Raw genomic sequence first — 25,000 nt, forward strand, 5'->3', positions numbered from 1 at the left:
GTCCCAGGTTTGAGAGTTTATGCCGAGATGAGGGTAATTTTAATCGATCGATATTTGAGGGTTAATTTTTTCATATGCGTCTTTCCAGGGTATCTCAGTTAACTGGTTAAAATGGTATTATAATAATATAATATCTGGGTTAAAGTCCTTCAGATCCATTGGGTCACATGAAGCCGGAGTTTATCCCGGTTTCTATAGCGTGAAACGGACGATAGCAATCGCTTGCTATTCTTTGGTTGGGACGCTAGTATATCGCGTAGTACTTTCAGTCATATCTTATAGACCCAGCTACCCAATCACTGTTAGGTAGACAGAAAAAAAAATATAGATTTCACCCGGGATCGATCTCAGTCCCTTTGGTTGTGAAGCGAGTGCTCTACCAACTGAGCTATCGTATCCCACTTATCTGGGTTAACTCGATATTAAATGACTACTTTAAAGTCTAAATCATGGATTTTTCTCTAAATCAACCCGCTCCATCGCGATAAACGATTCTAGTTTCTTAAACCGATTCAAGTCTAAAATCATATATGACATAAAAAGTTTTTCCTGAGGATTTGATTGTCGGAATCTGATTATCTCAGATACAATACCGAATTGAGACGGTTGGTCACATTTCAGCCAGTTATTGACAACGAAATGGAGAAGGTAGAAAAAAATACCACCCACGCACAGATCGTCTCAAGCAAACAATCTTTACCTACGGTTCGATGCCTTCTTTCGAAGAAACCTTGGGAAATAAATAAATAAATAAATAAAAAAGAAAGAAAAGCATTCGGCATTTTATTGATTTCTTCCTTCGTCCTTCAGAGCCACTAACTAGACCCATAGATCCGGAGTATATCCCGGTTTGTATAGCGCGAAACGGACAATAGCAATTGCTCATTATCATTTGGATAGGACCCTAGTCTATTGTGAAGTACTTTCCGCCAAATCTTACAGACCCAGCTACCCAATTACTGCTGAGTGGACAGAGTCAGAAAAAAAATCTTGTGAAAAAATGCTTTTTGACATTTTAGCCAAAAAAAAACGTTTACTTACATATGCATCGTTCAACTGATCGTATTATATAAGATGAGCAGGGGCTTGCTTTAAGATTTCAAAACTGGTCATCAGGATATTTGTTATGAAGCATCATTAAACTTACCTCTTTTGGGATGCCGTATCTTTGTTCCTGTAATACGTCCATTTTTTATATATAGAAATTGGTCATTTTTAGCTAAGAGATAGGCATGTCGTTTCTGATACTGCTGTCTCCACTGATTTGGAACATTGTCTCCGCTTTCAAAATTCCTTGGAGGCGCGTCGTTCTGTGGCATATCCGCCTGAATTTCTATACTCCTGTTCCCAGGGCGGTCCCAGGTTAGGTTCCTTGTAAAATAAGTGGTCCTTTCTACGTAAAGCTTCCCGTTTTTAGTCTCCAAGGGAGGGTGAGACGAGTGGTATACGGGAGGCGACGCAACGACAACAAGACAGCACTGGAACAACACCAAAAGGGCTATGAACAAAGAGAACACAGATGTGGTTGGTAGGGATGAATTGGTTGGTGAAGAGGATGTAAATGGTGCTGTTGTTGTTGCTGCTGCTGTAGTGGAGGTGAACGACAATGATGACAATACAGATGAGACGGAAATGTATAACGAGGAGAAGGACGCAGACGACGAGGCGCTTGTTGAGGAGTTGAGTGGAGACTGATGTGCAGGTGATCGCATCTCCCTTGCCACAACCCCTACAGGGATGGCGAGGTACTGCTGGCTGCCAGGAGACCCCGATGGTGTGATTGAGATTGTGGTGGTGATGGTTGTGGTATTTGTGGTAGTAGTTGGAGTAAATTTGAGGGCAATTGTGACACTGAGCACGACGACTGCAGCAACAGCAGCTTTCGGCCGAGTGAGGAAGAATCTTAGAAACAAGTATCAAGGGAGCCGTCTCGGATTTCTCGAGGACAAGACCATAATTTTTGGAAATTGCTGAAGGATAATGTCTAATACCTGTTGCTTGTGACTGAGAAGAAATTGCGTTTTGATATGTCCATGAATTGTAATTTGTGAATGTACAAAGAGGGGTAACATCATTTTCCGAGCTCAGATTATATACAAAATAGCTCAAATCATGCAATATGAAACGATGAACGATGCAGTGTGGTATTTCTAAGGAGTTTTCTTGTAATTTGCTTTCCAATAAGCTTTTGTCTGGCAAACTACAGTTGCTGCCGTACCCTAGAATGCAAGAAGAGTACCAATATTCAATTGAGGGATTGCGACTAAGTTGTGCAAATAAACAAAGAGAACAATGTGTGTTTGTGTGTCCAGCTTGTCTCACGCTCAAGTGAGCATTGCGGAAGTCTTTGTCGATGACGTAATAAGAACTGCAGAAGTCACATGACTGGCATTGATCACGTGACCCGAGAATGTCCACACCACTGTGATGTGATGGGCCGCACATTGACGCTGTTCAAAGGAAGACCAGAACACCAATCGTCTTCGGCTGTTTGGTCTCCAACCACTTCAGGAAACACCAACTCTGACACCGAATGTTTTCATAAGGATGTGCCGTGTAAAGGTCCAAACATTGTTAGAATCAAGTGGAAATCCAAGATGCCAAATTCGTGTAAATTCATCTGAGGTTTTCAGTTACACTTTTCAATGAAAATATCCTGTAAGACACCTTCTTCCTTTGATGTGTGATCGGACTTTTAAAGCACGCGTATTGAAATTCACAACTTTAATCCTTTTTGAAACAAGTATTAGATCCCATTGAATATTTTCAAAACCATAAATGAGCATTAGAAATACACTATTTTTCGTGTTGAAGAGAGAATTCCCATGAACTATCACACAGCGCCAACTTGATCTAAACGTGATACTGCTGATGAAATAATAGTTTGGACTTGTATTTGGAAGCTTGTGCTATTGCTTCAACGTGATCTGTGGAAGAGAAGAAAGAAAAATTAAATAGTTATGAATATGTTTTTACACTTCGACTTGGGTTTTACTGAGGGGTTTTAAAAACATGGAATGACTATACATGAATAATTCATATCTTTGTCTCACCTTCGACTGAAATGACCACGTTTAATAAGTGTAGCTAAGAAATACACGTAAAACGCTACATGAAAAAGATAAAAAGAAACATATTTAAATGGACAAAATTGTGAATTTCTTAGACAATATTGGAATTAAAAAGAGAAGTATCAACGTTGGCACGAGTTTACAAAAAGGAAAAAGAAACTACGGATAACAAATCCGACGAAGTTCTCAAAATAAGTATGATTGTCATTTTATCACATCCATCATTTCTTATTTCATTCTAGATATGATATCACCTACGTACGAGAAGTAAGTATAAGTCCAAAATGTGCTCAGAATTTCGTACTAAGTCAGTGTCCGTTAGTTAGCTCGTAATGCATAAATACAGGTCATGATATTAGAACAGAAATTTAAGTCGCGAGCTTGGCTTTCGAAAGGCAATGTCGCTCTCTCGTCACTTTTCAGCTCGCTAACGCCTCGGTAGAGCTGTCTGTATCTGGAACCACGCGGCATGGCACCATTCGCCCTCGCGAGGCTGTCTGTCTGTCTGTCTGCCTGTGGCTTTACTGGGTTAAATCAAATATTATTTCTTGAAGAAAAAAATGAGGAAACATAAAAGAAGGATGCAACACGTTATCCGCTGAAATAATAAAAAATTGAGCTCTATAATTTGACTATAATATGGAATAGAGAAAAATTAAATGATGATTCTCGTGGTTCATGCATGTTTTCTGATCATGTGAGTCGTGAGGGTGGTGAGTAAGATTGATAGGTGCATGTCATGCGCTGGTTGGTGGTGTGTAGTAGTACTGACAACGTGCGCTCTCTGTGCATCCATTCTCCAACATAAGTACCTACCTACTTTCTAAGATCGTGATCAGGTTGTTGTTTTGTTTTTGTTTTTGTTTTTTTTTTTTTGTTTTTTTTTTGTTGGGTTTTTTTGTGGGTTTTTTTGTTTGTTTGTTTTTTTTGGGGGGGGGGGTATTTTTTTTGTTTTGTTTTGTTTTGTTTTTATTTGTCGTTTGTTAGTTTTGTTTGTTTGTTTTTTTCTTTGGTTTCTTTTATCTATTTATTGGGATGGTGGGGGGGGGGGGGGGGGGGGGCTTTTATGTTTAGTTTTTATTGTGTTTATTTTAGTTTGTGTTTATTCTTCTTTTTTTTTTCTTTTTTAATTTTTTTTATTTGTTTGCTTGTTTGTGTGTTTTTCTAGTTATTGTTAGCTTTATATCTTTGTTTAGTTCTATTTTGTTTGTTTTTGTTCGCTTGTGCTTGTGGAGGCTCTTGGGGTAGGTGGTTATGCCGGGGGGGGGGGGGGGGAATGGGGTGGGTGTTTGGGTTTTTGTTTAATTTAATTTTTCTTTTATATCTTGTTTAAATTTGGTCCTATTTGCTTTGTTTGTTTTTAAGGATGACGATTCTGTCGTTAAGGTGATATGCGGTTACGTAACTCTATCGTTGACTCTTTTAGACAACCATAGAGGCAATCATTATCACGACACACACACACATTTGTGTCTTCATTACGATGGTCTTTTTGAAGAGTTGGTGAGTATTTTACTAATAAACTGCGTAACGCCTACAGTCAGTAAGTAGGTATTGCCTCGGTGATTGAAAAATGCAACATTTTCAATTCAAAATCAATTCTTACAATTAAAACCCCTAACAATAGTTGCTTTAGTCGGACAAAATGTGCTTTGAGATGTTGTAAGTGTTAAAAAATACATTATCCTCATATTTCAGCCAACTAACGTTGTAGGGTTTGTATAATCAAATAGGCAAAGTTCATATGATTAAATATTACAATCTGACAACTCTAAAGTCGCTTTGTTCGGCGCATAATTGAGTCCCTGGAAAAGATTCTTTATTCACAGTCTCTCACCGTACTCGGGTATAAATTGTTTACCTAGCCGTTAACAGCTTTGTCTGTGTCAGACAAAAAAAAAAATCCAATATCATCCAACAGGCGTGCTTGTCTTCGTCACACGTGTTGCTGTTGACCAAGGACCCTTCGTAAAGCGTTTTGAGCACGTATAGTGGATATTGTTCAATATAAATACTCCCGAGTTGTTTTGTTTTATTTTTTTATTTTTGTTCGTTTGTTTGGGTTGGGTTTTGTTCATTTGTTTTGTTTTTGTTTTTTTTTTTTTGTTTTTTTTTTTTGGTTGTTTTTTTTTTGTTTTGTTTTGATTTGAGGAGGGGTTGTTTAAAGTGTATCATGTAAGGTTTTGCGTTTGTACCAACACTGTTACACTCTGCTTTTTGACAGGTAATATATCTAAAGTATCTAATCACCGGGGGGGGGGGGGGGACTAGTTGTTGTTTTTTGGGGTTTTTTTTTGTTTTTTTTTTTTGCCAAGCTGATCTTTTATTTTTCATATTTCATAGATCGATTAATTCTAGCTAGAGGACACGAAAACTTGAAAGTCTCAGGCTTTTTTTTTTCTTGTGGGTGTTTTGTTGGTTTGTTTGTTTGTTTTTTTTTCGTTATTTTATTTTATTTTATTAATTATTTATATCTAGGCCTATATTTAGTTTTTGTTGTTTTTGTTTTTTGTTCGTTTGTTTTTTTATTTGTATGCCATTTTTTTTTTTTTTGCTTTTGTTTGTTTGTTTGTTTGTCTATTTAATTTTGTTTTTGATGAGGTTTTTTGGTTATTGTTTGTTTTTTGTTTGGTTGGTTGTTTTGTTTCTTTTTTTTTTTTTTTTTTTTGTTTGGGGGTTTGTTTTTTGGTTGTTTTTTTTTTTTTTTTTTGGGGGGGGGGGGGGGGGGGGGGGGGGGGGGGGGTCAAATTAAAAAGTGATTTAAACCTATTGCTAGATAATAAGTAAAAATGATATCTGGTCACAATCAAAAAAGTGTATCATCGATATATTGCAGGGAAGCAAGGCGGGAGAACAATGACTGTCGAGATGTCAGTATATGTCAAAGACCTGTCAATGTGTCATATGTCTATATGGCACTGTGTCCGCATAGGGACAATGGGGTGGTCCCTTGAACTGGTCACATGATGGATGGGTGGACAGTTGTGGCGGTAATACGCTGATGTTAAGAGTCGTAAGCACGTAACGGCCAAGTTTACAATGGTAAGAAATAAATAAAAGAGACGTTGGACGACGAGAGAGAGATGGAAAGAGGGGGGGGGGGGGGGAGGGAAGCGCGCGCGAGAGAGAGAGAGACAGAGATAGAGAGAAAAGAAAGAGAGAGATACACAGAGAGAGAGAGAGAGAGAGAGAGAGAGAGAGAGAGAGAGAGGAGAAAGAGAGAGAGAAAGAGGTTGAGAGAGAGAGAGAGAGAGAGAGAGAGAGAGAGAGAGAGAGAGAGAGAGAGAGAGATGGGTAGGCACATTTCGATGGCTGAGAGCAAAACTCCTGTAAGCGACATTTTCTAAAGTTTACAGGGGAGCCAGAATACTACATAAACTTTTTAAAAATTTTGTCGATAATGATTTGAAATCTTGAAATGAAAAGGTTTGAGACTTCTTCTGTTTTGAATCCGAGAAGTATACTTGATGATATAGCCCAATACTTATAAATGTGCTCAAAGCGTTTTAAATTGGATAGGAAGCCAACAGCATCACTTATCATGTATTACGAGACATGACGCCTGTGAGACGCTATTACAATTTATTCTCAACAGAAAAAAAAACGCCGTTACAATTTACAAAAGGGTATGTTGAGAGAATGGTAAGTACAAAGCCTACTCCAATTACTTAACTTTGCACCGTTTGAATGTGCGGCTATGTGGCCTTGTGGTATGATTCTCGTTTTTGAATCGTAAGGTCCTGGGTTCGAGCTTCGCTCGGCGCATAGTTGAGTCCTTGGAAAAGGCTCTTTACTCACATTCTCTCACCGTACTCAGGTGTAAAATGAGTACCTGACCGTTAACATCGTAGTCTCTGTCGGAAAAAAGCCAAACAATGTGAAAAAAACATATCGATAGCAGCGTACAAACTGTACGTTACAGACAATGGACGTTTCGGGTACAAACCCTTCGTCAGGACAACAATACACAAATAAACGTGGAAAACAAATAAAATATAATGAAAAATAACTTGTATCGTCATTATATTTTATTTGTTTTCCACGTTTATTTGTGTATTGTTGTGCTGACGAAGGGTTTGTACCCGAAACGTCCATTGTCTGTTTTGTTCCCATACGAAGCCTTTCCATTTTCACTCTTTCGTTAGTATTTTACGATCACCGGCTTCAGGCAGCCCTTACCGTTTTCTACTAAACTGTACGTTGTATATGTATAACACCTGTAAGAGAATAAAGAGAATTCAACAACACCTAAAACAAGAGGTTCAACAATGGGATCAACCGACTAGGATGCCTAGAAGTCAAGCCATAATCTCTGAATACATAAATAATAATAAGTATGCATAAGAGTAATATTATGATAATAACAAAAGCTATTGAGTAATCATTTTTTAAAGTAACCAAAGGCATTCTTCACAAAATATAATGTAACAATGTGAAATTGAGTGTAAGCTTCAACCTAATAAACGAAAACCCATAATGTGGACGTTTCGAGTTTCCCCTTTATCAACAAAACCGAATGAATGAGACACAGCACACGCATGAGATAATGTGATCGTGGCGTTGTTGAGGTTAATAAACAAAAACATTGATTATTAACCTTAACAACACCACTATCACAGTATCTCATTCGTCTGTAGTGTTTCATTCATCCTGTTTTGTTGATAAAGGGGAAACCCGAACCGTCCACATTACCTGTTTTCGTTTACTTTTAATGAGAACTAAAACTTTTCTTGGCAAAAAGCTAAAAAATGTTTTGTCAGTCTACAAAACGGTCCATGAATTGATGGCAAAGTGATGTTGAGTCATTGGCCTTTGAGTCGAAAGGTTACGAGAGCGACATGGATGTTCATATAATACTACTATTTCTTCTTCTACTGCTACTGCTGCTACTACTACTACTACTACTACTACTACTACTACTAATAATAATAATAATAATAATAATAATAATATAATAATAATAATAATAATAATAATAACAATAATAATAATAATAATAATAATAATAATAATAATAATAATAATAATAATAATAATAATAAAATAATAACAATAACAATAATAATGATAATAATAATAATAAATAATAATAATAATAATAATAATAATAATAATAATAATAATAATAATAATAATAATATATACAACTGCTAACTACTACTACTACTACTACTACTATAATAATAATAATAATAATAATAATAATAATAATAATAATAATATAATAATAATAATAATAATAATAATAATAATAATAATAATAATAATAATAATACAACTGCTAATACAACAACTACTACATCTACCAACTACTACTACTACTACTACTACTACTACTACTACTACTACTACTACTACTACTACTACTACTACTACTACCAGCACCACCACTACTACTATTACTACTACTACTATTTATATAAAGCATTTCTCCAGCCCATAACCGATAGTAGACGTAGTAGTTGTAATAATATAAATGTAATTGTAGTAGAAGTAGTAGTAGTAGTAGTAGTATGAGACGTTGAAGTAGTAGTAGTAGTAGTAGTAGTAGTAGTAGTAGTAGTAGTAGTAGTAGTAGTAGTAGTAGTAGTAGTAGTAGTAGTAGTAGCTGTAATAGTAGTAGTAGTAGTAGTAGTAGTAGTAGTAGTAGTAGTAGTAGTAGTAGTAGTAGTAGTAGTAGTAGTAGTAATAGCAGTGGTACCATTATTATTATCATCATCATCATCATCATCATCATCATCATCATCATCATCATTATCATTATCAAGTAGTAATAATAGTATCATTTTTATTATCATCAATGTCATCATCAACAACAACAACAACATCAATAACAGCAACACAACATTAACAGCTTCAGCAACATGATAATCATCTTTTTGTTATTTCACGTCAAAAGATGATCCTTAGATATTTTTTTTGTCTTTTAGGGAGACGGAGTTGTGTAAATAACATGATATATTGGATATGTTTTTCGAATCCTAATTCTTCTAATACTAGAAAGCATGCAAGCGAGCCGGGCACGGCACGATCAACAAACCTCATTGTCCATCCAGCAGTGTTCATTTTGATATACGATATGACAATATCTCAATAAACATGTTCCGGTCAATATCAAGTAAATCTTAGACAGTAAAATTATATACCGGTTAGGAAGTGACGCTTTGAACTCCCCGGCTCCAGTGAGTGGCCGCCACTGCCAAAAGAGTTTTAAACCTGTGACCTTTTATTTAGATGGCGAGTGACCTGCTATTCCCAATGTAATATATGCAATGCCAACAGTTTGTCCTCCCTGATCTCCTATGAACCCAGTAATACTTAAGAGATATATGCCGGTGGAAAATAAGAGATATTCTGTCAATCTCAAACTGCTGAAATCCCACACAACCTGACATCGAATTGCTCGTCGCTTCGTCGTTCTCACGAGATAGCATTATTATGATTGATGACGACTCGATTATATCACAGCAAGACAGAGTGTGCCTAGGTCAAAACCCTAGTAAGAACATTTTCTGATCTCCTAATACCTAGCCTATATTATTATGAATCCTAACCTCGCCCCCCCCCCCCCCCCCCCCACCCCCCAAAAAATGAGAAAAAAAGAAGAAGAAAACAGAATAAGGGGGCAGAACGCTGGAACAGCATTGTATAGATTTGGAGTCTTATAATATGCTCTTTTCAGCCCATTGCTGCTTCGATATCAATTGCTCTTGCTTTCAAAGCTGGTGTTATTAGGTCTCGAGGAATATTTTTCAAACTAGAGAAATCATAATTAGTGCTATTTGTTTGGGATTATCGCTTTTGATGGTACGTGTTAATTTAGTGAAGATAGACTATCTTACAATAATTTTAAAGAACCCGGCGTAAATCAACTTGAAGTCCTATTGATTTAAAGCAACAGAAAATAATACCTTGATTTTGTTACTTATCTGGTGGTTATAACTTTTGCGGGTATTATCTCTTTAAATTTAAAAGTATTCTCTCTTATTTGTCTCTTTCCGAAACGGGTCGTGGTTAAGTTATTGGGCATAAAAAGCAATGACCATTATGCAGTATGTTGTTTTGAGACAGTTCCTCACAAGAACCCAACCCCATAACTCAAATTTCCATAAGACTGACAATATCTAGATAATCTGCAACTTGACAACATTCCAAGAATCGTTTAATACGGTTTAAGAATTATTGGAAATGTGGGAACCCATTTTATTCAATCAACTTATTTAATAATAATAATAGGGTGAATGTAAAAAGGAGTTCTGTCGGAATACTCCAGAAATGTGCTTATCCTTTACAAATTATAGACACATTAGTTGATAGCGGACAACACCTATAGAGCAGCTGTGTCTTGACCTCAGAATAAAAAAAAAGTACATATCATATCCGCGTTTGACTGCGTGAATACCAGTGGCAGCTTGTGACCGTGAGAACTTTGTGTCATCTTCAATCCGCTGTCACCATTACGTCGCCGTGGACGCATTGATTACGCTTACACTCCCCTAAAGGAGCGTTCCATCCCCAAGACAACTTTTATTATTATTGTTGGGGTTGTTTGTTTTTTGTTTTGTTTTTTTGGTGGGTTTTTTTTTTCATCCTATTTTCAATATATTTTTAAAATCCACGGAAGAAAAGATATCATTAACTCAATTACCAATATTTGAGCACTTATATCACTAGCCAGTATGATTCCGGCGTTTTTCATGCACCTAGGAAAGCTGTGTCAAAAATAAAAAAAGAATTTAAAATGAGGAAGTCTAGATTCAAATCCAAAGGAAAGCAAGTAATTGCTACTGTCCACTCCACGTTAGATAAATTGGGATAAACACCGACTATAAGATCCAAAGACTCATTTATTGTTTAATGAAAACGCTATGAATAAGATCAAGGCCATCTGTATAGAAAGCCTTGGTGAAAGTCAATCAACAAAGGGGATCACAACGCTTTGTGTAGCAGAAACATGATATATATGTTTTCAGTTCATATCTAGAACAGGCTGACATGATTGGGATAGGGGAGGGAGGGGGGGCGGAACTAATGATCTTCGCACGGGAATTTTTTTCCTTATGACACAACGTGGTTTTTGACGTCATTATTGTCGCTATGTTTCCCTTCACTTTTTTTTTTGCCTGAACATACATACATATATATCGTATGCAACCAGGAGACAAACCTTCAAACTGCTGATCCCGGACTACTGGGCCTAATAATGTGTCCTGTTTATAATTAATTACTAAGTATTTATGGATACAAGCAGTCTTCCAAAATTGTTGAATTTGTTTTGGGTTTTTTGTTTGTGTTTGTTTTTTTTTTTATTGAGGGGGGGGGGGCTAGTTTCTTTTTATTTTGTTTTATTTTGTTTTGTTCTTTTCTTGTTTTTTGGAGGGGTTTTGGTTTTATATTCTGTTGTTTTTTATTTTGGGTTTGTTTGGTTTTTTAGGGGGAGGTTGTTGGGGGGGGGGGTGTACCTTATTTATTCTTTTTTTTTTTTTTGTTTTATTTATTATGTTTATAAGTGTTACATTGTTCTTTTTTTACGTTTTATTTAGTTTTGTCTTATTATTTGTTATCATTCTCTTCTCTTTTTTTCAATTCGGAGAATAAAAAAGTCTTTTAATTTCCAATTCGACATTCTTTAAACGGTCAGCCCTGACATTACATAAAATTGTGTGTGGTGCTATAAACTCTTGGATTCTTTTTGTCAACTACAACTAGTGAGCATGCGTCAAATCGGACGGATGCACATACCATCTATTGTAAATGGTATCAAGGGCAATTCTCTATAGCTGATGATGATTGGAGAGGGAGCTTTGGCTCTTAACTTTAGTGGGCGCGTGTTCGGCAGGTGGCGATGAACTGTTTCAATTCAAATTCTGCACGGGTGTTGGTTTGGCAAACAATGGCCTGTTGAGTGTTATTTTTTTTCCCCTTTCAGCTTCAATGCGACTTGGTCCAGTATTTTTAAATTTTGGCCAGTTTTACCTCGCACCCGACCATCAAGCCAAAGTTGCCTTCCACAATTTTTACTTTTCTGCAATTTTTAAGCTTAAATGTAAATCGTTGCTTTATTGGCATGTATATTATTTAACTTATTTGTCATTTTTAATTCCTGGGTAGATCTGTAGACTTTGGTATCCATTTTACGACAGTTTCTGTTTTATAGCGAGATACGGCGGTTCTACATTTCTTACTGGAGCTTGCGATTTGACCCAAAAAAAAAAAGGGAATCATTCAGGCCACAAGTTGACTTATATTATCGGTTTCAAAACTTACAGAAAACGTATAGATAGTATGCAGATGACGTCACTCAGGCCTTTGTTATTGTTTTTGCCATCCGCGTTTGTGAGTTGTTCTCACTAAACTGTATTAACCAGACTATAAAAGTTCATGGTTACACAGAGTTTGTGTGTTGGTCCGTTATACTTCCGGATGACAATGTTGTGAACTCCTTGGCCAAGCGCATTCTATCTATAGGAAGAGTGTGATAGGAAAAGGAAGAAAAATATAAACTGATACTATAGATAGAATGAAGTTGACATCACTCCGGTCTTTGTTATTGTTTGTTTGGTTTTTTTTGGGTTTTTTTTTTTTTTTTTTTTTTTTTTTGTCATCCGCGTTTATGAGTAATTCTCACTAAACTGTATTTAACCAGACTATAAACTTCATAGTTACACATAGTTTTGTGTGGTAGTCCATTATACTTCCGGAAGGCAATGTTGTGAGCTTCTTAGACAAGCGCATACTATCTATACTGAGGGAGGGAATCGAACCTAGTGACACCTAATCAGAACGACAACTTTAGGTAACATAATTAATCCAGTCAACTGCCGTACTCTGGAAAAACGTGCATTTAAAATTTGGCCAGAAAACTGGTCCTTCAATAATCGATCGATTTAAATGACTCTCATCTTGACAAAACCTCTCAAACCTGGGACTTCGAGAAGTCAGGCATGAATGAGTACCTGGCTGTAGGCAATGGCGGATATTGTAAGAGTCTGTCTACAAAAAAAAATACGCATAACAAGAGACTGGTCTGGATAGGATAGACTTTTCTGATTTTTTTTTTCATATTCTAATACTATTTTTACTAGAGGGGACAAGGTTAAGATTTTTGTCTCTTGATGTAAAACAAACATAAGACAAAACTGGTTCGGTATTCGTATTGTCCAGAAATGGAACAATTTGAAATTTGAAACAAAGACTGCAAAATCTATGGATTATTTCAAGGTTTTAGTAGACAGGGAATTATATGATGGGAGATTTATATATGACGAATAATACTTTTTTGCACTGCTGTTGACATGGCTTTCAATCTTGTACATATATATTATATATTGTTATATTATTATGGTTATCTTCTATATGAGTGTGTGTGTGTGTGTGTGTGTGTGTGTGTGTGCGTGTGTGTGCTTTGGATATCACGGTTAAAGATTTATGTTGACCACATATACATGAGTAAATTTAAGTTGAAATACTATCTTTACCACGTGTATCATTATTGTAATCTTTAATCAATAGATTTATGGCATTACTATTAATATTAAAGGCATTCAAGGGATTTTATCCTATTTTGCCCAATACCATATGTTATGTTATGTTTGTTAAGTTATGTTATATAAAATGAAAATAATATCGTTCCAAATAGCTTGTTGGAGGGGGGAAATAAAACATTGTGAAGCGGCTTGTGCATGGTAGCCCCGTGGAAATGCGCTAAACTATTGTTGATATTTTTTTATATTCATTTACGTGTACAATCATAATTGCATACAGCGAACCCCTTGGGACCCAGAAAATGAGAACATTATTTAGACAATTCCTTATAAGCATAGAACAGATATAAATAAGAAAAACAAGAGACGGGGGGGGGGGGGGGGGGGGGGGGGGGCAGGACTCCAGAAATGGTTAAAGACAAGGGTTTGTAAAATGGGAGTTCGTTATAAACGAGTTGGGGTGTATTTGTAAATTGTTGTGTTCTACCACATAACAACAGATGTTTCTTAGAATTAACGAATAGCACAAATAAATGTTATGAATAGCCATTCTCTTTTTAGGACTACGCTGAGGTTGATATTACGCGCGGACACATAATCATAAATATTTGGATAAGTTTGATACACAGGTATGACATTGTTAATAAGATGTTAAGCGACAGCTAACAGGGTGGAAATTTAAAGGTTTTAAAGGTTGTCATGGTGCTTTGCTATAAATTAAAACGTACCAGAGAGGTCAACTCAAAGCTATGAAATCAACCATTCGTAGAAGAATCGATTTTACTCTAAATTGGTATCGGACCTTGCTGATTTCATCACAAGAAGCAGTAACGGCGATTTAACAAGTTAAGTATTTCAGCACTATGAAAGATGAAGAGTGTACTCAACAATACAATTTTAACGATTTAAAGTTCGGTGCCTGCTAACACGTCATGGGTCATAATAGTATGAGCCTTAAAAAAAAAAAAAAAAGAACAGCAGCAGTTATATCACAAAAGTAGATTCTAGGCTGATTTGTTGAGATTATTTTTACTACCGTCAATTGGAGTAACTTTGCCTTAAGGGGTAACTTTGCCTCTGTGAATTTGGAGAAATTTAACTGATCTCAGCTTTGTTGTACTTGTTTTATTGGTTTAGAGACTCGACTTTTTATCAAAGGAAATATTTGCCACAACATTTGATAATCTCCAATCGGTCCGAAATTAAAGAGGCAAAATTTCCCTTGAAAACAAAGTTACCCCCCAGTTGACGTTGTTGTTTTTTGGGTTTTTTTTTGTTTTTTTTTGTTGTTTTTTTTTTTTGGTTGTATTTTTTGTTTTGTTTTTTTTTTTGTGTGTGTGTGTGTGTGTGTGTGTGTTTTATTTATTTTTGTGTGTGTGTTTGTTTTGTTTCTTTCCGTTTTGTCCGTCACTGTTTCATACACGTATTTTCATATATTAATCTGCGCCTAAGTATTTAATACGGAAATACACTAGCCTATACTGAAATATAAGAACTTGTTATCGTGCGCTTGTTGTGAATAAATAATGGGTATCTTAATATAATTTGTGAGATAATACATTATGTGCAGATAGAACGAGTTAGATTGATTTATTGAGTTACTGGCTGACCGAATGACTGACAGATCGATCAATATACAGCTCGTAGATAGGTAGATACATAGCCGCAGATAGGCAGACAGACAGAGTGATAGATAGATAGATAGATAGATAGATAGATAGATAGATAGATAGATAGATAGACTTCATGAAGTCCCAGGTTTCAAAGTTTTTGCTAAGAAGAGGGTAATTTAAATCGATCGACATTTGAAGGACGAGTTTTCTGGCCAAATTTCAAAATATACGTATGTATTTTTCAAGAGTACGGCAGTGTATTAGTGGTTATCGTAGTAAGTAGTAGTAGTAGTTGTTGTAGTAGTAGTAGTAGTAGTAGTAGTAGTAGTAGTAGTAGTAGTAGTAGTAGTAGTAGTAGTAGTAGTAGTAGTAGTAGTAGTAGTAGTAGTAGTAGTAGTAGTAGTAGTAGTAGTAGTAGTAGTAGTAGTAGAAGTAGTAGTAGTAGTAGTAGAAGTAGTAGAAGTTGTAGTAGTAGTAGTAGTAGTAGTAGTAGTAGTAGTAGTAGTAGTAGTAGTAGTAGTAGTAGTAGTAGTAGTAGTAGTAGTAGCAGCAGCAGCAGTAGTAGTAGAAGAAGTGTAGTAGTAGTAGTAGTTAGTAGTAGTAGTAGTAGTAGTAGTAGTAGTAGTAGTAGTAGTAGTAGTAGTAGTAGTAGTAGTAGTAGTAGTAGTAGTAGTAGTTAGTAGTAGTAGTAGTAGTAGTAGTAGTAGTAGTAGTATGTAGTATTAGTAGTAGTAGTAGTAGTAGTAGTAGTAGTAGTAGTAGTAGTAGTAGTAGTAGTAGTAGTAGTAGTAGTAGTAGTAGTAGTAGTAGTAGTAGTAGTAGTATCAAGAGGAAAAACAGCAGTAGCAACAGACAAAATTTGAGAAATTATGTATTACAATTAATAATAAAGTAAATAAAACAATCCTAGTGAAATCATTGAAATGACAAGTATTCTATGTCGTACATACCGACCACACGTGGAGAAGTCACAGGATAAAATATATGACAATAATACCAATATCACACGCGTTCACAATCATAAATCACTTTTAATGAAAGAATATTTTTGCTTTTATCGCGGTCACAACTCAAATGACTGGGTGTGGGATGAAGGCCACCCACTCAAAGACCCCATAATTGACTGACTTTCTTGCCACTTGTGCGTTATTTTATACGTTACTTCAGTTTGTCAATGACAAGTGGATGATACTTTCAGCATGCCAAAGAGCGGGGGTGTGACGGATTGATTTGCTGGTTTGAAAAAAATTACATTGAAATACTTGCGGGATATTAAATCAATATTCAATATTCAAAGTGAAAGGAATTAAAATAAAATAACTTAAATGGAAAGCAGAAAATTCGATACAAAGCCCAATAGGATCTGAAAAAATGGTGTTAAATAGGAAGTTGTATTTTGTTTTAAAAAGAGGTAGGTTGGCATCGTTTCGCGATAGTTGACAGTCCCGTCCCAAGCATCCAAATTCATATCGAAGTTCTTGCGTGGACACGCATTCTAGCCGATGCTAAAAATAGCTGTGACGTTATGATGAAAGGTATCAATGAACCAGATTTTTTTTTCAGGTTAGGCTTTAGTCTATGTAATTCTTTTCAGTTGCTTTTTTTTTTCCAGAATGGGGGGGGGGGGGGGGGGGGGGGGGTATTTTATTCATATCCTTCGTTTAGTTTTGTTTTATGTAAGTTTGTTTTTCTGTTTTGATATTTTAATTTCTTGTGTTAGTGTTGTTTGTTTGTTTTCGTTGGTTTGTTTTTAAATTTTATTCTTAAGTCCGTTTGTTTTGCTTGGGGGGCGGGGGGGGGGGGACGTGGTGTTTATTTTTGTTTTGTATTTGGTTTGTTTTTCTATTCTTTCTCCCCATCAATATTAACTTGAAATGGAGACGGTCGCAATTAACCTGATTGTTTAACGGGATAAGTAGCCATTTCTCCATCATGACAGGTATTAGAGTGGTAGGTATGTAAAATCTCAAAAACATCCAACCATTCAAGACAAGATAAGGTCTAACAGAAAAAAATGCATAAAACTTTTTCTTTGGTCAGTTTTCTGTCCAAATAATGTGGTTTCTAAAGAGGGTTGTCTGTGTTGTTTATATATATATATATATATATATATATATATATAATATATATATATATATAATATATATATATATCGTAAGATTTTCAGTGATTGTTACACTAGAGATCATAATAATATAAATGGCAGTCCGAAATTTTACTCACTATTTCGTAAACTGGTTTTTTAAAAAGCAAACAACATTCTAGTTTCAAATTACGTTTAAAATTTACCCTTTACCTTTTCACAATATCACTCGTAAGACAAAAGTCAATGTATGACCTATACGGTGTATATTATCAACTCCACTTAAATGCATTATAAACACAATGATTAATGCTTAAGTGTAAACGTGTGTTCGACCTAAAACAGAGTGCATCAAAATCAATAATATTCACATACAACAAGCTTAGTAAATGACTCTTGTTTACCCTAAGTAGGAACATTAACAAGTTTCTAATAATAGTTGCATGCTGTCTATTGTCACCTTGTTCAATTCTAAACAACCCAATTATTCCAATTGACTTTTTTGCAAGAACTTTAATAATAGTTATTATACTCTTACTAAGCAATGGTGACGTAAAAATGTTGCAACAACGACGGATCAACAGTTGGTAATATGAAGTAAAGAAGTCTTTGATAAGACTATAATGCACAGAAATGGGGGAACCTGAAATAGCATTGACATTATAGTCCGTGCAATATGACAGTTATGAATAGATAGTCTTGTAAATAATCAATTTACGCTCCTTCGAGAGCAAAAAAAAATCGAATGATGAAGATGATGATGAGGAGGATTAGGAGGATGAGGAGGAGGAGGAAAAAGAAAAGGAAGAGGATGGGAAGGGAACATGTTGAAGAAGAATAGGAGGAAGAGGAGGAAGAGGAAGAAGGAGAAGGAGAAGAAGAAGAAGAAGAAGAAGAAGAAGAAGAAGAAGAAGAAGAAGAAGAAGAAGAAGAAGAAGAAGAAGAAGAAGAAGAAGAAAAAGAAGAAAAAAGAAGAAGAAGAAGAGAAGAAGAAGAAGAAGAAGAAGAAGAAGAAGAAGAAGAAGAAAGAAGAAGAAGAAGAAGAAGAAGAAGAAGAAGAAGAAAAGAAGAAGAAGAAGAAGAAGAAGAAGACGAAGAAAAAGAAGAAGAAGAAGAAGAAGAAGAAGAAGAAGAAGAAGAAGAAGAAGAAGAAGAAGAAGAAGAAGAAGAAGAAGAAGAAGAATCACAACAACAAAAAAGAAGAAGACGAAGAAGAGGAGGAGGAGGGGTGGGGGAGTAGAGAGGAAATCATTAGAAATTTGCCAGACAACGCAGAAAAAAAAAAAAAGAAAAAAAAAGATTTTATAAATTCAAAATGCCTCGACAGATTTTATCTTATGCCGGTGCCCTAATTTGTCATTCCAAATCCACAGAGGCAAAGTTTACATTCCTTTTTTTTTATCAAGTATTTGAACAGATGACGTGATAACTGCGTCATCGTCTGATCCGTAAAACTTGTGACGCGTTCAAATATTTATAAAATCTAAATCGCTTATGTGTGATGATGTAAAAACTTTTTGGCAAAGTAAATAATAATTGTTCAATGTGTGTGTTTTCGTACTTCTCTTATGGATCATGAAAGAGTAGGAATTTGTTATATTATTGACGATTATAAATAAATCATTGAGGCCTGACTCCCCTCAAAATTGTACGAATATTATGCAATCTTGTCCTTTTATCATATCAGACGCGGCTCATGTATTTCCTGTATTGTGTTCTTTTTCAATAATTAATACTGTCAGTGCTAGAGTTGTCTGACAGTTTTATTACATATCCAATATGGGATTTTGGTATGTGCATTATAGAAAAAAAAATAATAAAACAAGGTGAGGTCCGAGTATAAGAACACCTCTTATTTTTAGTCTCACTTAAGTCGATTATATTCCTCTGGCAATTTTTCGATTTATTACTCCCCCCCCCTCTCTCTCTCTCTCTCTCTCTCTCTCTCTCTCTCTCTCTCTCTATCTATCTATCTATCTATCTATATATCTGTCCATCTATCAATCCATCTATCTATATATCTATCTCTCAATCTATACCTAACTATCGATTTATCTGTTGTTTGTTGTTTGTTGCTTTAGGTCTCTTCCAACACAATTGAGGTTATATGAGAGACCGCTGAAACAAAAAAACAAGCAATCTAACAAAAATAGTACAAATGTCAATCAAAATCATAACCTAAAGATATCATTAGCTAAATTAAATAACCAAGAACAAACAGGCAGAGGATTAACAGGGGAAAAAAATATCCCCTGTCAAAAATACAATCACAAACCAAAGAAGCAGGATAGGCGAGTAAAGAGAAGAAGAAGAAACGACATCACTATCGGATCGTACACCCATGCGAACATCATAGGTATATGATTCAAGGGTGATGCTCCCATCCAACCACCCGCTCGATTTATCTGTCAACCTACCAACCAATATTTATCAATCTATCTATCGCACGCAGACACACACACACACACACACACACACACACACACATAAATATATATATATATATATATATATATATATATATATATATATATATAAGAGTATAAGAATAGAGGCAGCCATTGAAAATAAGTTTCGAATATCGATTGATTTGATCGTCTAAGATTGTGATTGAATGATTCTCTACAAATTCGTAGCGTTACATTCTCTCAGCTTCGTGGTTTCGAGATCAAGATTCGATCGAAGACCCGGGCTCAGCTTATTTGAATTAAATATATCTTATATGTGTATTGTACATACTCTATTATCGATTTGCGATAATTGTCACCTATCCAATCATTGAGCACGTTCACCATTGCCCATTCGTTGAATCATAGACGCCGTCCCTCAATTCATATATTTCTTAATTACGTGAATCTCATCAATATTACAATAGCATAAAAATGTCTTGTATCCTTTGACATCGTGTCAGTCACTCCATTTGCCAATGCTCCAGTTAATCGCTCTTAATCTTCCATCAATTCATCCCTACATCTGACCGTTTGTCTGCTGACTGGACATGATCCTCATTCTAATACACGTCATACCACTGTGTTCGAACAGTACGTTCTCATGTCCTTAGAACATTGGTACAGTACCTATATATCGGCCTCTGAAAGTAACACTCTCTCTCTCTCTCTCTCTCTCTCTCTCTCTCTCTCTCTCTCTCTCTCTCTCTCTCTCCGTCTCTCTCTGTCTTTCTCTTTCTCTCCCTCTCTCTTTCTCTTCCCCCCCTCTCTCTCCCCTCTCTCTCTTACTTTCTCTCTGTCTCTCTCTGTCATATAAGTGTATATATAAGTAAGAGAGAGAGGGGAGAGAGAGGGGGGGAAGAGAAAGAGAGAGGGAGAGAAAGAGAAAGACAGAGAGAGACGGAGAGAGAGAGAGAGAGAGAGAGAGAGAGAGAGAGGTGTTACTTTCAGAGGCCGATATATAGGTACTGTACCAATGTTCTAAGGACATGAGAACGTACTGTTCGAACACAGTGGTATGACGTGTATTAGAATGAGGATCATGTCCAGTCAGCAGACAAACGGTCAGATGTAGGGATGAATTGATGGGAAGATTAAGAGCGATTAACTGGAGTATTGGCAAATGGAGTGACTGACACGATGTCAAAGGATACAAGACATTTTTATGCTATTGTAATATTGATGAGATTCACGTAATTAAGAAATATATGAATTGAGGGACGGCGTCTATGATTCAACGAATGGGCAATGGTGAACGTGCTCAATGATTGGATAGGTGACAATTATCGCAAATCGATAATAGAGTATGTACAATACACATATAAGATATATTTAATTCAAATAAGCTGAGCCCGGGTCTTCGATCGAATCTTGATCTCGAAACCACGAAGCTGAGAGAATGTAACGCTACGAATTTGTAGAGAATCATTCAATCACAATCTTAGACGATCAAATCAATCGATATTCGAAACTTATTTTCAATGGCTGCCTCTATTCCATGCCCCCCCCCCCCCCCCCCCCCCCCCCCCCCCCCCCCCCCCCCCCCCCCCCCCCCCCCCGGCCGATTGGATTACAGAAAAAAACGTCGCCGGCTTTTTGCGATTTGGATTTGATTGATTTTTTTTTTTTAATTGTGCAACTTGTGACAAGAAACTTAACAAATTACTGCATTTCAACCTTTGGATTAAACATACAACAATTGTGGACTACTATTATGAAGACTAGCATCCTAGACTAGGGGGATGAGAATAGTCACTTCGATTTTCAATATCATAATTTAACTAAAATTAGATACGCCAAAGTGACAACTCACTTCTTTAATGGAATTATAAATTCCGTGTATCATACAATGATAATATCAATGCAGCTATCACTATCTACACATAACATTTTTTTTACCCATCGATGAAGCACAAAATGACACAATATGAATAACAAACAAAACAATAATCATTCAGCAAGTTTGTAGTCGGCATCGTGTTTTAGGTCATATCAGCGCCAGCATTAGAATATAGAGGAGGGGGAGAGGGGGGGGGGGGGCATGCCGGTAACTTGTTTGTTTTGTGTTTTTTTTTTTCAATGTAAAATTCAAGAAAATTAAAATCGAAACCAAGTTCAAAAGCCGATCCATATTCTGAGCACCTACCTCACAAAAGTTGTTTTTCTCTCCTTGTTAAATTACCAAATACAAACACACAATATTCCTGTTATATTGAATAGTTTTGCCCATTTCTTCCATGTACGTCGATTTATCTGCTTTTTTTTATTTTAATACGACGTCGTGGTGGGTGGCAGGCTACTGTAATAGAGTTGCCAATTGGAATTTTGTGGGTGGAGCTAAATCCTGGAGGCCCTAAGGTGATAAACACACGGATATGTTGTTTTCAAGTTTATAATGTCAATGTCAATTTGACTCTCTTGGGCAATGAACATTGATTGAATACGACAATATTTATGAATGAACTTAGCAGAGTTAGTTGGTCGTTAAAAACTTTTAACACATAGACTGCCTTTAGAACTGACGCAATGCACCTTAAGGTTTACTTCGCGGATTTTGGTATGTTAACCCAGCTGTCTTTGAGGTTAGTTATACTGCTCTGTATTCTAATTCGCGTACAAACTTAAACATAACTGTTAGATTTTAAGATAAAGTCTTAAACAACCACTACCTTAATAAACCATAATCTACCATAACGAATTCTTAGATCGCAACATTGTTGTTATCTCATTGTATAAACAAATCTATTCTAACCATGTCCAAATCATTTTATGTAAATTTGATTTGGCACGCACTTTTTCTCTACCGAATTTCAAATCACATGTCGTCTATATTTAAAAAGGAAGAAAACAGTGTGGACTTTATTTAGGACTATTTAATCATATAGTTAATAAGACCGAAGGGGATTACAAATAAATCATTAAAATATACAACAAAAAAAAGAAAAAGAAAGTAATCAGAACTGATGTCAAATCAACAACAACAAAGTTCGTAAAATCCACCAAATAATTCAAAAGAGCATTTTCACCAATAATTAAAAAGAACATTTTCAACACAGAAATGTTCGCATTTAAAAATAAAGAGTGTTCTAGAACTCTAAAAGGCGGAAACAAAGTAAGCAACTATTTTATAGATTTTGTTGTAATATAATATTATAATATACAAAAAGGGCTGAGGGCAACGCGTTCGGTATCGCGAAGCGAGGGGGTGACAAGGGAAATAATCGAAGTAATCATGAGAAAATAAATCGAGGAGCAGAAAAGGGTATATATATATACATATATATATATATATATATATATATATATATATATATATATATATATATATATATATACACAGACAAGTGGGCTTACCGTAATGTAAAAAGGGTTTTGACAACGTACCGTTGGGCGCTATTTTAATACAAATAAATAAATAAATGAATCCACTAAACGTGTTCCAAGCGCTCTACAAGGGGCTCCCGGGTAAGAACATAATTTAACGTTTAGGAAGAAAGTTGGGAACAAAGTTCGAATTCCAAAACACAAGAGTGTAAGAAATATTTTATTCTATCCCTAGTCTAGAAATCGATTCCGATTTCGCGATTTTTTAATAAAAGACATGTTAAAAAACATTAAAATGATTTTTTTTAAAGGATTTAATTTTAGTAAAATCTAAAGTTTGACAGTCTGACGTCGCAAATTATTATTGTAAAATGGATATTACTACGCCATATTATTTATGAGGAAGAGTAGAATAGTACCGGCTCGATGTGGTGTGTCACTTACGACATGCACATATTATTTGCAGGTCTGATAACCCAATTCATTACGGGCTCAGTGTTGTAATGGAAATCTAAAAAAAAAAAAAAAATTTAAATGACGCAAAATATTGTCCACTACAACAATGTCAAACTAAGCCCATAATCGCGTTCGGATGTCAGACCTGCATATATGTGCACGTTGGTTATTTATTACTGATAAAATGCATTTACAATATTATTTGGAGTAAAAATAGCCATGTAGGTATCCTATAACTTTCATAATATTGGAATTCTACGTATTTATTGCATGCATTAGCTGTGAAGTGGTGAAGCCCTATGAATTGCTGAGCTATCAAAGGTGACAGAAATGATCTGACTTAACAGCGATCGGAGAAACAAGTCAATACTTATGTCTTCCCGATGTACGTTTTCATGTGTGCTATGCATTCCTACACACGAGGGAAATTATGCGTTTAATACATTACGTCAACTTTATTGAATAAGGGGTGCAACAAGCAGGAAACCTTGCAAATGTTGGTATCTATCTACCTACTCGAGGCTCAAAAATGAAATTACGAAAAAAAAAAAGAGACATTAATATTGATAATAATAACGATAATAATGATGAGAAACTAAAACATGAAGATCCAGTTTTGTTTTTGTCTTCATTAATTTTTTTTTTTTTTTTTTTTTTGTTGGTGTTGTTTTGTTTTATTTTTTTGCTGTTTTTGTTTTGTTTTCACCCATACAGACATACAGTAATATGATAAAAGTGACTTGCTCAAGGCCACAAAGCGCAGCGGGTGATCGAACTCGGTACCTTTCGGGTACGAAGCAAAAACCGACCGCTGAGCCACGCTGTCCCCCTATCATAATATAATAATAATAATAATAATAATAATAATAATAATATAATAATAATAATAATAATAATAATAATAATAATAATAATAATAATAATATATAGTAATAATAATAATAATAATAATAATAATAATAATAATAATAATAATAATAATTTTGTTTTGTCTGTTTTCTGCTTTTATGTTATTTTGTTCTGTTTCCCGCTTTGTTGACGTTTGTTTGAAGTCACTCACCCTTCTTTCGCCCGCGGAGTTTAAAATGCACGCACAGTTCACACACGCACACAACAAAATTTCATTTTAATCATTAATCATATATTATTATATAACATTCGCTTCACATTCAGGGCTAATGGCTTTTGAACAAGTTCTCACGATGTTTTGTGTTTTGGGAGGGTTTTTTTTTTTTGTTTTTTGTTGTTTTTTTTTTTTAATGTTCTATTATGCCATGTGGTAACCCTACTTTCAGATCTTATTATCGGGTTTTTTAAAAGCTCTATAATAATTTGACATCATTGTTCACAATAATATTATTTCCAAGATGCTTTATTAATGAGTTTGACAATGAAGAAAAGACGAGAAATGGCAGGGAAATTATAGGGGGAAACTTTTCATCTAACAACATACATAAACACAAACACCCAAAGGGATGGAGAGGGGAGAGAGAGAGTGAGTGAGAGAGAGTGAGAGAGACAG

At 35.4% G+C, this 25,000-nt stretch overlaps 1 protein-coding gene across 3 annotated transcripts in view; it reads right to left on the bottom strand.

Moving 5' to 3' along the window:
- LOC144971321 (uncharacterized) overlaps window positions 1-25,000 on the bottom strand; it is a 92,238-nt gene that overhangs the window by 62,248 nt on the left and 4,990 nt on the right. The window contains exons 1-2 of one of the 3 annotated variants that reach the window (XM_078911980.1): window positions 16,119-16,341; window positions 1,148-2,927 (exon numbers count right to left, since the gene is read on the bottom strand). In XM_078911980.1, the coding sequence (XP_078768106.1) occupies window positions 1,148-1,712 (565 nt within the window). In that variant the 5' untranslated portion in view covers window positions 1,713-2,927; window positions 16,119-16,341. Of the gene's footprint in view, window positions 1-1,147; window positions 2,928-3,333; window positions 3,721-16,118; window positions 16,342-25,000 lie in introns of those variants that run through there. The other 2 variants (XM_078911978.1, XM_078911979.1) reach the window with 2 other exon arrangements.

This window comes from Berghia stephanieae, chromosome 4 (assembly GCF_034508935.2).
Source record: "Berghia stephanieae isolate SIO BIC M18660-M18661 chromosome 4, UCSD_Bste_1.3, whole genome shotgun sequence".
NCBI classification, from domain to species: Eukaryota; Metazoa; Mollusca; class Gastropoda; order Nudibranchia; family Aeolidiidae; genus Berghia; species Berghia stephanieae.